This window comes from Solanum dulcamara, chromosome 5 (assembly GCF_947179165.1).
Source record: "Solanum dulcamara chromosome 5, daSolDulc1.2, whole genome shotgun sequence".
Classification (NCBI taxonomy): domain Eukaryota; kingdom Viridiplantae; phylum Streptophyta; class Magnoliopsida; order Solanales; family Solanaceae; genus Solanum; species Solanum dulcamara.
In genome coordinates, this window is record NC_077241.1 from 5,527,287 (window position 1) to 5,545,769 (window position 18,483).

Genomic DNA, 18,483 nt, shown 5'->3' on the forward strand with positions numbered 1-18,483 from the left:
CCGGCTCATAGGTGATGGTTGTCGGATAAGAAAAACTCTCATTTAGGTCTTGATAGTGCTCCGAGTCAGTTGAGTTGAGTGGCTTATGAGTTAGTCCTGTCTAAACTATTCTTATTAGACTTAGGACACTTGAGTGAGTTGTCATGTATGTATGAGTTGAGACCCTGAGTTGATGTTGATGTTTCCTTGATTTTGTTTCATCCGGCCATTTTATATACTCGTACATTCCATGTACTGACGTCATGATGCAGAGACAAATACCAGAGATCATCAACCGGCGCTTCGTTGAAGATCCACATACACTCCCGGCTAGTTGGTGAGTCCTCCTAGATTCCGAAGGATGTTGAGCTTCCTTGTATGGTTTTGTTGTTGTTGTTTCCTTCATCTTGATTGTTGGTAGCCATGGGCTTATCATTGACACCTCCCAGACTTTGATAGAGGCTTCATAGACTAGAGTGTGGGGAGTTTGGACTGTTATTTTGGGGGAGTTCTATTATACTTATTTTGTTGAATTAAACATATTTGGCCTTCGGCTCCCATATTGTAAATAGCATGTTATAATTGAGCCTTTCGTTGAGCATATATGACTGAATGATGAAGTGATTGAGCTAGGTGGTTCGCTTGAAGGTCAGAAATGGCTTTCAAGTGCCGGTCACGTCTAGGGTACCCTCCCGGGGCGTGACAGTAGCAACAGGAATCCTAAAACAGAAATTCCCTTTCACTTACTTGGGATGCCCTATGTTCTAAAAAAGAAAGCAGAAAACATATTATCAGTAGATTTTACAAAGGATTGGTTCAAATATTCAGGCATAGAAAGGAAAATTACTATAATGTGGAGAAAGAGCTATTCTAATAAAACATGTGCTCCAAAGCAATCTCCTTCATTGCCTGTCAGTCATGAATCCTCCCATGAATTTACTGAATCAAGCTCAAAAAATAATAGCACAATTTTTTGGAGCAGTTGTGCTGGAGGGAGAGGAAGACATTGGACAAAGTGAAGCAATTTATGCTTGCCAGAGAAGGAAGGGAGACTAGGATTCAGACTATCAATGGCCCTATTTTATAAACTATGGTAGAATTTTCGAACAAAGTCATCACTATGGAGTGAGTATATGAGAAATAAGTATTGTCGAAAGGAGCATACAAAAGAAGTGGTGTGGAGATTAGGAAATGGAGGATCACAAGTGTGGAAGAAAATGCTATAGGCCAAAGATCTTATTGAGCATCAAATCTTTTAGCTACTAAGAAAGGGATCAGCATCAGTGTGGTATGATAACTGGACGGGACTGGGAACTTGTACACTATTACAGGAGAAGACTATGAATGGAAAGACAATTACAAAAGAGTTGATGAATTAGTAAAGAGGGAAAAATGGGACATAAAAGTTTTGAATAATATACTACCACAGGAGCTAGTAGAGTATATCAGTCATAATATTCAACCTCCTTGACAAATAATTGAGTCAGATAAATTAGTATGGATGATGGATAATAAAGGAACCTTTTCTGTAAAATCAGCTTGGTAGTATATAAGGCATAAAGAAGGAGAAAACAAAATTTACAAGTGGATCTGGATAAAAAACATTTTCTTTAAAGTGGCATTTACAATGTGGAGACTATGGAAATTCAAACTACCTACAGATGACAGACTGAGAAGATGGGGACTGGAAGGTCCATCTAGGTGCTGGTGTTGTGAAAAACCCACTTAGGAGACACTTGCTCATGTGTTCCTGAGATCTTTTTTAGCTAACAGGACTTAGTCCTATTTTTGTTCTTTTGCAGGTTTCAACATTGAAGGGCTGCACTTGAGGGAAGTGATAATGTTATGGTGAGAGACAGATGTTAAAAAAGGAATGAGACCATCCTATAAAGCTATCCCTATCTTTATAATATGAGAACTTTGGAGAAGGAGAAATAGAATGAAGCATGAGGGAAAAAAGACATCAATTCAAAGAGTTATTCATAATATTACCAGGAACATTTTTATGATGATACAAATGAGGAAGCCTAATATGAAATGTCCTAATAATTGGCTAGATATGATTAAAGAATTGGAAGGTTACAGTCCCAAGATGAAGGTAACAAGAGTATTGTGGGATTTCCCACCAGTAGGCTGGCTAAAATACAATACAGATGGGGTTTCGAGGGGAAATCCAGGTATAAGCTCCTATGCCTTTTGTTTGAGGAATGAAATAGGAGATTTACTGTATGTAGAGGGAGCTACTATTGAAAACACCACTAATACTGTAGCAGAGGCGAATGCGATTCTAGAAGCATGTAAACATAGCATGCTGGAACAACATAATAATATAATCATTCAAACAGACTTTATGATATTGTACAAAATTCTAGAAGGAAAATGGTCATGTCCCTGGATAATCACAGAGATGGTAACAGAAATCAAAACATCCTTACAAGACAAACAACATACATTCCAGCACACTCTCAGGGAAGGAAATTAACTAACAGACTACTTGGCAAATATTGCAATCGACAACGGAGGGTGCAATTATCAAGATTTCAGCAGTTTGGAAGTAGCAGGAAGAAAGATCATTAACAGTGATAAACAAAAATGTCTCTATTTGAGAGTAACTCCAGCAAAGGGATAAAGGGAACAGGAAGGTTCAAAATATTAGGTGTTTTGTTTTTGGTTGTTTGTTTATTTCTTTCCTAGTCGATTTGGCCATGTAGGAAATAGGCTTTTCCTGAGGTGGTGTAAGGTGGTGTTTATACTCATTATTTCATCAATAAAATACCAAATATATATATATATATATATTAGCAAAGTAGACATAAAAAAGAGAGAGAGATCATCGTAATCATTGTTCTTCCTTAAAAAATTTCAAAATCGATCATACAATATAAATAACATATAACCATCCAGGAAAATTTACTAGCCTGACTAATTCAGATTCGCAAAAAACACAAGGTGATTACTATACTTACAATCATGATTTTATTAAGTCATAGAAAATATTGGGATTTTACTTTTCCATATACAAACTCAAATGATCCCTAATTTAGAAATAAAATTAGGCAACAACCATTGTTGCCAAAACAACAAACAAACCAAATGAAACCTTCAATTTTCCAGCAGATGATGGTGGTGGTGCCTGATCAGCCGGAGGTGCATCAGCATCTGCACCAGATGCTGGTGCATCGGCATCCTCAGAAGGAGCAGGGGCCTCCGCTTCTTCTTCAGCAGGGGCCTCTGCTTCTTCCTCAGTAGGGGCCTCTGCTTCCTCTTCTTCAGCAGGGGCCTCTGCTACTGGTGAACTCTTAGCCTTTGGTGGTGGGGCAGATATTGGTGCCATTGTTCCATCAAGACCAGGTGTAACAATAGGTTGTGAAATTCCAAGAATTGAGATGTTGTAAGGTTGATTCATGACGGATTTCTCAAGTTTTGAATCGCGTTGAGCACCAACAACAGCTGAACCGAAGACAAAGCTACCATCTTTAGCAGTAACATTCAAGAAACCTTGATCATATGCTGCTTTACCTGATTGTTGATACATTGTTGTCATTTTAGCTGTCTTGTCCTTCATCTTCTGGAGTTTCATTGGGTCATAGTAATCCAACACGACGTGTGTTGACAACACTCTCTTAAGAACATCATCAGATTTCGAGGTGAGATCACCAACAGCACCATTTGGGACTGCCAAAAGTGTAATTGTACCCCTTGAGTTAATGTCAGTAGCTAAGCCAGATTTCGAAAGAAGTTCATTGAAAGTGCTGTAGTCGGGATACTGGCTGAGGATTCTTGTGACATTGAAGGCTGAGGCAGAGGACGCGGCCAAGAGGAGGAAGGAACAAAGCAAAGGAACAGTTGAGCGACTCATTTTTGCTGGTGATGTTTTTTGTTTTTTTTTTATGTTTTTGTATATTTTTTTTACCAGCAAAAATGAGAGATTTATTTATTTTTCGTAAGAGGAAAAGAACCAACTCTGACTTGAAAAAATTGAAAAAAATGGAGGAATTTATATAGTGAAAGGATGTTAAAGCTTTGTGGATGGGAGTAAATGTTTCTCTTCCTTACAAATGCATCATGCACGCATGAATAGCACAGTTACAAAAAAAAAAAACAATTCTTGTTTAGAATGAGATAATATCGGTCAAAATTTGGATAACATAAAGTTATTGTCTAGAAAGATGGAAATATTTGGGTTTATAATATAACATAAAATTGACATATTTGCTTGTATTTTCAAACTATGTTTATAAATTATAATAATGTGGTTTCATCGAAAAATATGATTTTAAATACTCCTTCCATTTTAATTTGTTTGTTTGTTTTTGACCTGACGTGGAGTTTTAAGAAATAAAGAATAAGTTTGAATTTTGTAGTCTTTAAACTAATGTCAAACGATATTTAGAATGTATCAAAATATCATTTAATTTTGTGATTTTTAATATGTCATATGAAAAGTTAAAATTACAGAATTGTTAAAAAGGAAAATAGTCATTTTTCTTAAATGAAATAAAACAGAAAGTAAGATAAAAATATTGAAATGGATGGAGTATATATGTATGGTATTCTATTATATTCTAGAACAAGTACTATGGAAATGTATTTATCTTACAAATATAATATTGATAAATATACTTATCCCAATAAAGCCCTACTAAATAAGTCTACCACCCTCTTCTCTTCACATGATACAAGATAGTCGAAGTATTTGTCATCATCTCAATCTAACAACGATATCTGAAACCATATTGATGTCACTACTCTTGTAACATGCCTCATATGCTTATTACTTATTTATGCTCTTACAACATGCTCCCTTCGAGCAATACGTTGTAATATACGAAACAGCTTAGTTTTCAAATTCTCAGAAGTTTTCAAAATTGACTCATTTAGTTGATACTATATTCAATCATCTTAAGTAATCTTAATGAAGGTATTACTACATCCACTTGAGTCATTAAAGACTCATGATCACTATTTATCATCTTCCTCACCTAATTATCAATCTTCACTAATGGGCTTAACTTTACGAATTCAAGCATGGAAAGCAGTCACTAATGCTTGCATTAAAATAGACTATCAACATCACAACCCTTGCCTATTGGGGTGAAGCTCTGATCTTCCATGAATGCTATATAAACGCATAATATTTTGTATATCGTACTACCCTATTTTTTATCTTAATTAATAGCATCCAAAAATGATTTTAAAATATTGATCGTTGTTAGATATTTTTGGGCAAATACTATAACGAAGCTCAAAATCGTCCCATTTCGATTAGTTCAAAGAGTACACTTCACAATTAAGAAAGAAATAATTGATTAACATCTTTCAACTCAAATATGACCAATGTTTTCTCATTCTAATTAAACAAAAAATACATTTTATTTTATTTTTTGTTAAAATGACTGATCCTCATGCATGCACGAAATTGTAAGGAATAGAGACATTCACTCCAATTCACAAACTCAAGAACCCGTCCACAAATTCACAATATATAACTCTCAATCTTTTTCAATTTTCAAAGTCGAAGTTGGATATTCTATCTAGGAAGAAACATAACCAAAAACTAAAAAAAAAAAAATATACAAAAAAATAATCTCATTTTTGCTGGTGAAAAAAAAAACAAAAAAAATTACATTTATTTTATCTTTCTTCCTTTTCTACCTTTGTTTGGCTTGAACAATTTAACTGGCAAAAATGAATCATTCAATTATTCCCTTCCTTTGTTCCTTCCTCCTCCTCTCCGCCTCCTCGGCCTCCGCCTTTAACGTTACAAAAATCCTTAGCCAATATCCTGATTACAGCAATTTCAATGACCTTTTATCTAAAACTGGCTTAGCAAGTGAAATTAACAGTAAATCAACAATCACTCTCTTAGCAATCCCAAATGGTGCAATTGGTGATCTAACCTCGAAATCAAACGATGTTGTCAAGAGTATCTTGACAACACACGTCGTGTTAGATTACTACGACACAATGAAGCTCCAAAAATTGAAGGACAAGACAACTAAATTGACAACAATGTTTCAAGAATCTGGTAAAGCATCAAATGATCAAGGATTCTTGAATGTCACTGCTAAAGACAATACATTTGTGTTTGGTTCAGCTGTTAAAGACGCTCAACGCGATTCAAGACTAGAAAAATCCGTCATGAATCAGCCTTATAACATCTCAATTCTTGGAATTTCTCAACCAATTGTTACACCTGGTCTTGATTCAGCACTTGCACCATCATCAGCACCACCACCAAAGGCGAATACGCCTAAGAGTTCGCCACCAAAAGCAGAGTCCCCTGCTCAAGAAGAGGCAGAGGCACCTTCTGACGAACAAGAATCTAAGGCCCCTTCTCCTTCTAAGAATGCCGATTCGCCGTCCGGTGATTCACCTACAGCTGATGCTCAATCACCATCATCATCATCTGCTGGGAAATTGAAGGTTTCTTTTGGTTTCTTTGTTGTTTTGACATCAATGGTTGCAGCCTCTTAATAAAGTTAAAAGAGTTGTGGTTAGGTAATGCTTATTATCTCACAAAGTCAATTTTTTTTATTGAAAAAAATTTAATTTTTTGAGATAATAACTATTAGTTAAGCAATCATACAAGAAATTAATCCCTATTAAAGGGGTTTTTGTGTTGGATTGTAGAGAGCAAAAAAAATTGCTGATAAATCATATGTATACAAGATATTTTAGATGTTAAAACTTTAAACTATAGCTATGATTTTCAGAATATAAAATAAGTGTATGTTTATCCTTAAAATGATTCTCCTTTTTATGCATTCAACAAAAGAAAAGCTTAAATTTGTCTCTAATTTTTCGGTTCAGATTTAAAGTTATCCTTGTTTTTTCACATGAATAGTGTTTCATGTTTATAGTATTTGTACACTTTTGGTCTGTCCTCAAACTTTTGTCTTTTTTATTAAAATGGAGAGGCTCAATGTTGATTTCATGTGCAATAATAAAAAAACTTTTCTTCCTACGTCATATGTCAACAATTAATTGATATAGTTAGACAAGCAAAGGAAGCTTTTTAGCTGAAATAATATTTGTATTTAACAGAGGGCTCTTCTTCTCACCTTCTCATGCATGGAGTTATTATTTTTTACTAAATATTAAAGAAGAGACTGAACTTTCCATACATAATAACTTAATAGACCAAGTAGAATACTACAAGTATTTCTTTCGTTTGTCTCGGGTGCTTGTTACCTTCCATCATGATAGGTATTATGTAATTCCATTTGTTAATGTATGGATAGATAAAAAGAAAATTTATAGTATATTCCCTCAATTGAAATTTGAATTCGAAATCTTACGATTTTCTACTCACTTCATGAACCACTGACCACAGCCTTGGATGCAAATTCTACATTTAAGATTCTAACTCATTGTACTATAAATGGATTGGTGTGGTGCGGTCCCCCCCCCCCCCCCCACCAAGAGTTGCTCCAAGAATTCAAGATACCCTAATTAGGACGAGTTCAAACCTTATATAGGTGAAGACTCAAGAGGTGTGCAAAGAAATTTCTGGTAATATCCACTCATAATGTTTCCAACTTACACAAAATTCAAGTCAAATAATCCAGAGAGGCACATTCAGAATATCGCGAAAATAGGTGCACTATTACAAAATGATGGATCTAAGATATAATTTTGATCAATTTGATCTTTAGATTCTTATCACTGAACGTAAAGCAATTTTCTTTTAGAAATTTTTAAGGTAAAAGACTTGAAAATTTGAAAGATTAAAGCAAAAAATATATATTAATTAAAACGCTAAAAAATGCTATCAATAATCACTTCGAAAGGTATTACTCGTTTTTTTTTAAAAGAAATATAAGATTTAAGTTTCTAACCTCATTTATAAAAGTGTACCCAATCATTATATTATTATATGATACTTCGAGTATAAATTTATACATTTATATTTAACTATTTTTTTAAAATATAATGTTATTATATATGACTTAAGAAGGAAAGCATAAGTTCACGTAAACCCAAAAAAACCACGCTTGTCAAATAACCGCATAAAATTCAAAAAATATCTACCCATCACTTTAATATTATTAGTTAAATTTGTCATGAAGCAAGAAAGTGTCTTGTGGTTGTTATTGGCTTATTTTTTATCTCTCACGTGATAAAAATAAAGTCAAAGTCTCTTTGATGTCAGAGGACACTGTAGTGGGGTCTAGAAATTTGGAGCATTGTAGTTTGAAAATGACTGAATGTATAACAAAAAATTAAAGCATGTTATTTAAAATATGTCATTTAATATTAATTTGATAACTATAAAATTAATATATTAATGTATAAATATAGATTATCATTATAGGTGATAATTATGAGTCGAATATAAATTATTTATGTAAAAAGCCTATTCTCGAGGGGCTAATTTTAAGTCATGTCTATACGTTTTGAAAGAGGATGATCAATGCACCTAATTTTGGGGTGAATAATTTTTTAATATATATATTTTGATGTTTTTGAAATAAATTTTAAGTATTTAAAACAAAAAGGGATAGTTTCAAATATATATATATATAATAAAGTAATTAGTTTATAATAAATATAATTATGTTTTTATTTATATAAAAAATAGTCAAAAGTCATAGAAAGTATAAACTGACTTTACATTATGATACATTCAAAAAGCTGAATAGAGTTTATCTATACATGAGCTATACAATGACGATATATTATTGATACACTCAAAAATCTAAATATAGCATATCTATATATGAAGTATACACTGATTATTTAATTTCCACCAACTCAAAATCTCTTCTAAACAGTTCCAAATTTTAGATATGAAATCTTTTCGATATTTCAAATCTTTTAATGTATAATTCGTTCAAAACGATTCATGTTTGTGGTATATTAACTTTTTTAAAAAAGGATAAGTACAGGAGGAAGAGGAGGTTGGATGGATTAAACATGTCGACAGTAGTGCTACAACAAAAAGAAATGTATTATATAATTTTGTTTGGGCCATGGCGGTTGGTGCTCTTAACATAACATGGAAATTAGGGCTGTACAGGGCAAACCGATAAACCGAACCAAATCGGAAAAAAAAACCCGACTAGTGGTTTGGTTTGATTTGGTTTGGTGTTTGGAAAAAAACCCGATCATTATAGGGTCGGTTTGGTTTTAACTAAAAAAATTCAAACCGAACCCAAACCGACCCGAGTATAGATATACTATTTTTAAATTATATTATATATAAAAATATTTATTAAAATATAATTTATAAATATTTCCTTAAAATTTTTTATAATTTTTGTCTAAATTTGGACTTGAGCCCAACTAAATAATATATAAAACAACCCCAAATGAAAATGAAGCTGAAGCCCAAAATCTTCTCCAAAACAAAAGGAAATGAAGCTAAAGCCCAAAATCTTCTCCAAAAGGACCAAAACAATCAGATATGCTCCTCTTAGCCCAAAATCTTCTCCAAAAGGACCAAAACAAACAGATATGCTCCTCTTTCACAAACCTAATTTCCTTTCCCTTTCTCTTCCCTCTCTCAACACAATATTTCCTCTTTTGCTTTCCTCTCAAATCAGCAACAATCAACTATTTTGTACTTTTTGGCTCGTGGGTGTGTAGAGATCTTGTTGTCTCTTTTATGTATGTAGGTATGTATTTCCTTCATCTTTTGTTTGCTCAGTTCTTTTGGTTCTTCGTTTAATCGGTCGAATTCATTTCCTTTTTGTGCATCTTCTCTATGTTTTCGTATTTGAGCGAACTGAATTTGGAGGATTTTTGGTTCTTTGGAGACGCTTATTTATTGGGGCATAAAGCCACTGCTTTAGTGGCTTTAGGGTTGAGCCGCCCTTGTTCAGGTTTAGTGTAGTGTATGTAGCCCATGCCTTTTAACAAACTGGATCTATTTTAGAGCTCCTAAAATCCCTACAACTTTAGACGTGGATGTACTTTTGTTTTCTCACTTTTGCCTCACAAGATCTCCAGCTTTCTTAGTGTTGTTATGAATAAAACCTTATTATTTCACCCCAAAATATAAATACAGCTACTATTTGCCAATAAAGTTTCAACCGTATAAGTTAGACATTACAAAATTCTTTAAAATAGTTGGTAGTTTCCATTTACAGTGTTATAATAGTGTAGTAGGACATAAACCATTGGTACCTTAAATATGATAAAAGTGTATTACATATTCATGTGTCAGGGCTAAGGTTGGAGGTAGCCTGTTATCTGCAAAACATGTGACATATATGATCATCTTTGACCTTGTCTAGTTATGAAACATTAAAACTATCACTGTACGAAAAAAATGGAAAATTAGTATAAATCTTCTGGCATGATGAAACCTGCAGCATTCCTTATATGCTAAGTTGTTATTGTGCTGTCGAAACCCGAGAAACCCGAAAAACCCGAGAAAACCCGAAAAATCCGAGAAAATTTGATATCGAAAAATTCGACTTTAATTGGTTTGGTTTGATTTATAGATTTAATAACCCGACATAAATGGTTTGGTTTGGTTTGTAACAAATCCGAACCAACCCGGTCTATGTGCACCCCTACCTGTGACTAAAAAATTTTGAACCAGTAAATTTAAAGTTAGGGGTGGGCATAAAATACCGAAAACCAAATTACCGAACCGAACCGGCTATTTTGGTATTTAGATATTCGGTATTCGGTACTTCGATTTGGTATTTGATACCGAAATTTAACATTTCGGTATTTCGGTTTCGATTTCGGTATTTATAATTTTCCCATTCAGTTATTTCTGTTGGGCCTCCTAAAAGATGACTTTTAAACATAAAGGGCTATAGGCCCATTCCTATAATTTAACTTGAAGTCCAGCCCAGTCCTTAACAGCCCAATTAAGTATGTTTTTCATTCACTACATCCAATTTTAGTAAGCCCAATTGAACAAGGGTTCCTATGCTTCTCTAGAGTAATAGAAATGGCAGAAACTGCTGCATCTCTTTTCTCCTGGAGCCTCTGAAGTGAAGCTTGCTCTTTAGCAATAACAGCTGCTTGATGCTTCTCCAACATCTTTGTAGATTGAACAATTTTTGTCTCAAACTCCTTCTCTTGGTCTTCCAGTTCAGTGAAACGTCTCTTCAAGGACTTCTGAAGCCTATGAAAGTGTTCTTCAAGTTGATTCCATTGCAAGTTGAGAGTAACAGAACGGTGACTTTCCAACTCAGCCCTTCAGCTTCATGCCTTCACCGCTTCACGCCGCAATCAGCTTCACTGCTTCACGCCGCCTTCACCTTCACTGCTTCACGCCGCCATCCGCTTCACTTGAAGGTAAGTTCTCTTTGCTTCTTCTCTTCCTCTTCCTCTTCGAGTCTTCCTTCATATTCTGTCTCTATTTTCCCCCCAAATAATACGCGTACCCTAAATTCTATTTCAAATAGATTATGAAGTTTTTGTCTTTTTTTGAGTTTAGTTGAAAAAAATGGACAAATATATCTATACACCACGATTTCTGACTTGTGTGTTCTGAAATCTGAACCCATATACGAATTGCTTCTCACTCAGCAAAATACTACACTGACTTGTGTGTTCTGAACCAAGACTCACATATTTGTTGTATTGACATTTTCTGAACCAAGACTCACATATTTGTTGTATTGACATATTTGTTGTATTGACATTTTCTGAACCAAGACTCACACAAGACACAACACTTGCCTCCTAACTGTAAGTCATCCTATCCCTCTTAGACTTACATCCTATCCCTATTTCTAATAACTACTCTTAATTTTTGTATATGGGAATGTGAATTTTTTGTTTTATTTTTGTGATTCTGCATATTTTTTGTGTGTTTCGAATGATTGTTAATTTATGTCTTAAGATTGAGCAGGTTTCATTTTCTATATACTATAAGTGAAGTTTGTGATTTGAAATGAATTAGAAAAAGTAGTAACCAGTATGTGTTTGCTTGTACTTTTGTGATTATATGTGCACTATCCATTTGTTGCCCATAACCAATATTTGAAATCAACTTTAAAAAAAACTTGTCTGAAATGATGAAACTACAACCTAAATATTTCCTACTTGAAACTTTTGTTGTGACTACTTCATCATCGGGCTTTTCTTTATCAATCTGCAACTGTTCTTTCACATTCTTGGGGTCTTTCCTTTCACCAAAAAGAGAAAATGTTGCATATCAAGTATCTATTGGTGATAGCATTTATGATTTCTCCAAGTGCTCAATGTAGTACTGAAGATACTTGATCTTAGATGTCTACTCTTGTCAGGATAGGTATTGCACTATTTTGTTTAGATCCGGATAGTCCTTCATGACTTGTCAGTAGAGAACGTTAATAGATTTTGCAATTTTAGAAGATAAGCATTTATCATGGTGGCATCATATATTAATTCTAGTTTGGCCATGTTGTTGGTGATATTCTTAGTTGGCCTTGCATGTAGGAAAGGTTAGATAGTGTTTATTGCATTCATGGATCTCCTGAATGATATTAAGGGCCTTAAATTTTGTTGAAGAAGAACCACCACTTGATTATGCTACATCTTTGCAGAATTTTGAATTGAGAAAAGGTTTTATTGTCACATTGTTGCCTGTATGATGATGAATTTATCAAATCCATATTTCTATAATGTGTGCTTGGGGTTTATTTACGACTCTTTTTGACAAGGTTCAGTAGTGAAAAAACTATTTTCAAGTTTCTATTTCAGATTTTGATGTTGTGGGTCATATGCAATAGATCAACACTACGGAGGTGTGTTCAAGTACCTAGTATCACTGGATGAATCCAATTCCAACAAGCGAAGAAGTTTGTTGCAGTTTGTTGCTGTCCTGTTGTATTCCTTCCCATACATCAACTACAGTGGAAATCGTGTGATTGAGTTTTTGTAAAAGTAAGTTGTATGTTTCCAGTAGCTAAAAGTTGGTGCATTTGACAAGTCAATCTTTGAAACTTCCACTCTGGAGTTATGTTCAATCAGAGATCACTGTATCAGCTCTTAGGCTCTACTCTCTTTAGCTTTCACTTAGTTGGTACATTACAATTACAATTTGGTACCTTACAATAGCTAAAAGTAGCTAAAAGTTAGTACATTCCAGTAGCTAAAAGTTGGTACATTACAATTTTTCTCATGCTTTTGATGAAATCTTCACATCTTTTATTGTTGCTAATGTGAATATGATGTAGTAACATATTCCGTGTGGACTTCGACTTCAATATGGGATTACCGAATACCCTATCGAACCGAATTTTGATTTACCGATTACCGAATTATCGAATCGAAGTTTGAAAGTTTGGTATTTATTATATACTTTGAATTACCGATTACCGAATTATCGAACCCAAACTTTGAAAATACCGAACCGAATACCGAATGCCCAGCCTTATTTAAAGTCATTTAGCTTCAGCACACCTAGGGGTGGGCATAAAATATCGAAAACCGAATTACCGAACCGAATCGGTTATTTCGATATTTCGATATTCGGTATTCGGTACTTCGGTTCGGTATTCGATACCTAAATTTAACATTTTGGTATTTCGGTTTCGATTTCGGTATTTATAATTTTCCTGTTCGGTATTCGGTAAATATCGAATACCGAAATTATTTTTATTGGCTATTGGGAATCCTATATTTATTTATGTTGGTCCCATTCCTATAATTTAACTATTGAAGTCCAGCCCAATTATCTAACATACCCTAAGTCCCTAACAGCCCATTAGCCCAATTAACCTATTCACTTATTCAGATGATCCATTTGAGTATTGAATATTCATCCCTATACTGTCCAGCCCTAATCTTCACTCTTCACTTCTGAGTTCACCGCCTCTGCGCCTCAGACCTCAGTCTTCACGCTGCCTTAAGCCCTTCAGCTTCACGCTTCACGCTTTACACTTTATCATGAGTCAGCATACTCAGATCAGCTTTAAATTCTTGGGCTTGCTTTTCCAGTTCCTCCTCCAAGTTTCTCACTTGAGCTTCGAGTTGACTATTAGTGACTAAAGAGTTAGAGTATTCATCAGATTGCTTCTTCAGCTCATTCTCCAAGCTGTCAATCTAGGCTTCCAGTTAACTTACAATGACATACCAAGAAGAACACTCATACTGCATTTGAAGGTAGTTCTCTTTGCTTCTTCTCTTCCTCTTCCTCTTCTTGTCTTCTTAACAATAGTTTCTACTAGTTTTAGATATACCACATGCTGGACCTGCTAGAGCACATGCCCACATGCATATGTTATTCTAAACTTTTTTATTTATTTATGAAAACTATAGTTTAACTATATGCTTGCTCCCTAGACAAAAAGTGTAACAGAAATTCTACATTTTGCACTTGAAATGTTCCTTGTGCTGGATTTTGAATTTAAAACTTCTTGATAATTAGATGATCTGTTAAACTATAATTTTTCTTGTACTACTTTTCAGCACCTTCCCCCTCCCCCGGCTGACAAAAGGTTATCTTCTTATTGGAAATCATGTTACTCTTGTTTAAGCTTTTCATCTGTTAAGGATTTGGTATTATCCTTAATTTGATAGTTTAATGAAAAAGCTTTTAGAATGGTCAAATGTTGGGTGCTGGTGTCCTTTGGATTTAGCAGGGGATTAAGTGCAAATCGTCTAAATTTTGTGTGCTGCAGGTGGGTGTTGTTTGTTGTTGTTGTTGTGTGTTGCAGGTGTAGTGTAGGCTGTGTAGCTGTAGTGTAGCTGCTACAGGTGGTGGTGGTGAGTGATGTTGTTTGTTGCTGTTGTTGCCTTTTAGTTTTAGGAACTCAGATAGTAGTAAAATTAAGATAGTTTGTGGCTACTTATCTTGTAATTAGATCAGATTCAATCATTCAGCTCACCTGTCGGAGGCCAGGATCTATCCTCCTGTGTCATGCTCTAAATAAATATAATGTGAGTATGTGACTCCAGCAAATGTGTTCCCTCTTGCATATATTTTTTGAAGCATTTGTATGCTTGAAGCTAGAGAGAAATTAAAAGATGGGAAGACTTGGTCTTTCTTCTATTGTCTGAAATATTAGATTTCAGAAACTTGCACCTGCATAAGGAGATGATCCATTTAAAAAAAAAGTGCTTGCATTTTGGTTGATCTTATAAGATGCAAAAAATTTGGTATTACCGAATACCGTACCGAACCAAATTTTAATTTACCGATTACTGAATTACCGAACCGAAGTTTGAAAGTTCGGTATTTGGTATATACTTTGAATTACTGATTACCAAATTATCAAATCTAAATTTTGAAAATATCGAACGTCCAGCACTAGATTCGACGGTATCAAGGCTTAAATTTAAAGTTTTAATTTGAAAGTAACTTTTATATTTTAAAAAATGTGAATAAATCTTTAAAGTTACTTTTTTATTTAAATAAATCAAGATAAATTTATTAGTTTTTTCAATTACTTATTCTTATTATTAAATAAGTATATAAATATAAAATATTAATTATTTAAAATTTCAAAATATTATTAATAAAATAATATTTTAAAGATATTAGTCGCATCTTTCATATTGGCGGAAAATTTAGCTGTCATAAACCTAGGGAAATTTAGCTGTCATAAATCGGCCACCACAAAACTCCGGCATGTTTCGTTTCTCCGACCACCAGCAAATTGTACCGCAAGGTGCGCCCTCATCTCTCTCAATTTTTTATTCTTCATTTTTTTGTGTGAATTTATATGCAATTAAGTTGTGTTCAGTTCCTGAAATGTCTGTATAGAAGTTCAAATGTAACTGTAAGGTCCGTGGGCCTGTAATTGAATGTTTATATTGCTATTTTTGAAATTTCTAGGATTTTAGCACATAAGAAGAAATGGGTGATGAAGGAATTCCACAAACTCCCAGAAGAACCACTAGAGCATCATTGTCTAGCACAGTGAATCCTAAAAATTCTACAGGGAAGTTAAAATCATATAATCTGTTGCCTTTGATAATACATGATCTCGCTTATGGAGATGAATCAATTAGTTTAGATGATTTGATTTCTAGTTTACCTGGTAGACGTGCACAAATAATTGAACTGTTACACCTTTGGGCACTTTGGATTCTCCAATGTTTCCTGTCTTCGTATATGGAGGTGCTTTGATTGGGAAAACAAGTTTAATTCTTCAGATATTTAAGCACCTAAAACGTCCATTTGTTTATTGCAGTTGTATAACATGCTATAGCCCAAGGATACTATTTGAATGTGTGTTGAATCAGTTATTGCTTCATAGAAGGAATGAAAGCAATCGTTATTCAAGTACAAAACGCTGTGAAAGGCCCTCCGATTTTGTAAATCTTTTATAGGAGGCTCTTCATAATGTGTTAGATAGTCTGACAGGGCATGTGGAGAAATCAAGCTCGAAGAAGTCGGTGGGAAAGGCTAGGGGAAAAATGGTTTACTTGGTATTTGATAACTTGGAGCTTGCTCGTGAATGGGACAAGAGTTCCAACATATTGCCTTTTCTCTTTAAGCTCTATGATATTCTGAAAATGCCAGAAGTGGGTTTGATTTTTCTCGGTAATGCCTCACCTGACACTTATTACTCGGACACTGGCTATGTAGAACCTGTTCCTGTTTACTTTCCTGATTACACCGACGATGAACTTCATCAAATCTTAATGAAAAACCAGAAAACCCAAAGCTATATTCCTCATTTCTCGAGTAAGTTTGAATTTTCAATTTGATTCTATCACTTTGGTGGCTTTATTAAAAATTCAACCAATAACACATACTCTTTTATTTTCATACAGAGTGGTATTGAGGCCATTTTGTCGAGTTACTAGGCGAGTTGATGAATTATCGACTGCATTCTCATCATTATATCAGATATATTGTGAACCTCTTGATGATTTAGGCATTGTTCTAAGTGAAGATATCAAAAGAAAACTTTTTTCTCATCTTCAACCACATATTGGACCATACCTGAACAACACATTCAAAGTTGAAAGCAGGCTGTCTTCTGAAGCCTCAGCTAAGACGAACAAATGGAAAGGCATTGCCAAGAAAATTGGAGTTTGTGAATCTTCTAGTGAGATAGACTTTCATATGTCTGTTTGTGCCAAATATCTTCTTATTTGTGCTTTCCTTGCTTCAAGAAATCCAGCTACCCTTGATGCATCCTTGTTTGATTCAACTGGAGGTTCCAGTAACCAAAAACGAAAGAGGAAGTAAGTAATTCTGAATTCTATTTTTCTTACATTGCTGTCAATTCTAGTTTCCTTCATTTGCTAGACAAACTGCCTGTATTGATGGTTTTCTTTTCATTTACATGAGTGCTTTGGTCATAACTTCTTTTTTCTTAAGCTCAGCAGAGAACAAATATAGTAAGTCTTTGTTGCATGATAAATCGTGATAGTTGATATAGGCATTACTAAAATAATCAGGGGTGATAAATTGGACTACTTACGACAGAGGAATCACTGAAATAATCAGGTGTGACAATGAGCATTTGCTTCCTTTTTATCCTGTCTATCATCGAAGCAATTAGTAGGAAACATTCTCCTAATTGTTATGAAGCTTTAAAATTCTATTGGCTCATTCATGGGAGTTCTTGAGGAAATTTAAGTTTTGAAGAAGTGGCGATGTTGTCTGATGATTAGGATTGTTGGTGGATCCTTAGGGGCATTTGAACTGTTGCTACTTCTTATACATCACTAGTATCTCTTAATAATTTGTATGGAGCTGTTATTTTACCTGCCTGGTATTTAATGATCTCAAATTCTCAATCCCTTTTAAAGTTATATTGCTTCACATTTTTCTGACGCAAATTATATTTTAATTGTCTTTGATTATATTACTTCATTTGCCCTTACACTCCTAAAGATATGATCTCTGCTTTTAGGAGCTCGGAGAAGTCCAAAGAGAAGAAGGAAATTGTAGAGCAAGAATTGCTCTTGAAGGGACCAGGAACGTTTCCCTTGGAAAGATTATTAGCCATATGTCAGTGTGTTGTATCTGTGTCAGAATGCTTACCTGATGAAGAAGCAGAAGGACATGGTGGATTGGAAGGAGAGAGTTGGACTAATGGACTGTTGTCTGATGCTCTTTTGGAATTATCAAGGCACGTGGAGAGGAGAGACACAGATGCCCCAGTGCGGAGGTGTGAGAGGTTGGCTATGGATGGTTTCAGAAGAGGTAGGGGTAGGCCAAAACAATATTGGGGAGATTAGACAGCACATGACGCAGTTACAACTTATCGAGGACATGACCTTAGATAGGAGGGTGTGAAGGATCCACATTAGGGTAGAAGGTTAGTTTATAGTCTCGTTATTCTTCCTTTTTAGTAGGCGAATTAGCGAACTATAATTCCTTGTGGTATAATTTCTGTTATTATTTATTACTTTCTGTACTTTGATTGCTCTATTTTATCTGGGTTGCTTTTGTTATTTGTTTTGCCATATCGCTTTGAACTTCTTATCCTTATTTGACTTCTTTTTATGATTTTACTGAGCCGAGGGTCTTTCGAAAATAGGCTGTAACACCCCTCAAAATTTTTCCCTAAGATTTGGACCCTTCTTGTATTCGGGTAGGGTCGAACTCGAGTATTGTGGAGCAATTGCAGGAGTTAAGGCGAGTCC

General features: G+C 34.5%; 2 protein-coding genes, 1 long non-coding RNA gene and 1 pseudogene across 3 annotated transcripts; 3 read left to right on the forward strand and 1 right to left on the reverse strand.

The window, feature by feature from the left end:
* Nucleotides 1-694: 694 nt before the first annotated feature.
* LOC129888877 (fasciclin-like arabinogalactan protein 3) lies at nucleotides 695-4,106 on the reverse strand. The gene has a single exon (XM_055963932.1). It carries the CDS (start codon nucleotides 3,836-3,838, stop codon nucleotides 3,032-3,034), a length of 807 nt encoding a protein of 268 aa, XP_055819907.1. The 5' UTR covers nucleotides 3,839-4,106; the 3' UTR covers nucleotides 695-3,031.
* Nucleotides 4,107-5,492: 1,386 nt separating this feature from the next.
* Nucleotides 5,493-6,612, forward strand: LOC129890362 (fasciclin-like arabinogalactan protein 3). The gene has a single exon (XM_055965921.1). The coding sequence runs from the start codon at nucleotides 5,668-5,670 to the stop codon at nucleotides 6,454-6,456; it is 789 nt and encodes a 262-aa protein (XP_055821896.1). The 5' UTR covers nucleotides 5,493-5,667; the 3' UTR covers nucleotides 6,457-6,612.
* Nucleotides 6,613-10,857: 4,245 nt separating this feature from the next.
* Nucleotides 10,858-18,256, forward strand: LOC129888878 (origin of replication complex subunit 5-like; annotated as a pseudogene).
* Nucleotides 13,547-14,838, forward strand: LOC129888879 (uncharacterized). Its single transcript, XR_008766748.1, has 2 exons — nucleotides 13,547-14,037; nucleotides 14,556-14,838. It is a non-coding gene; the product is annotated as an uncharacterized LOC129888879 (long non-coding RNA).
* Nucleotides 18,257-18,483: the final 227 nt, after the last annotated feature.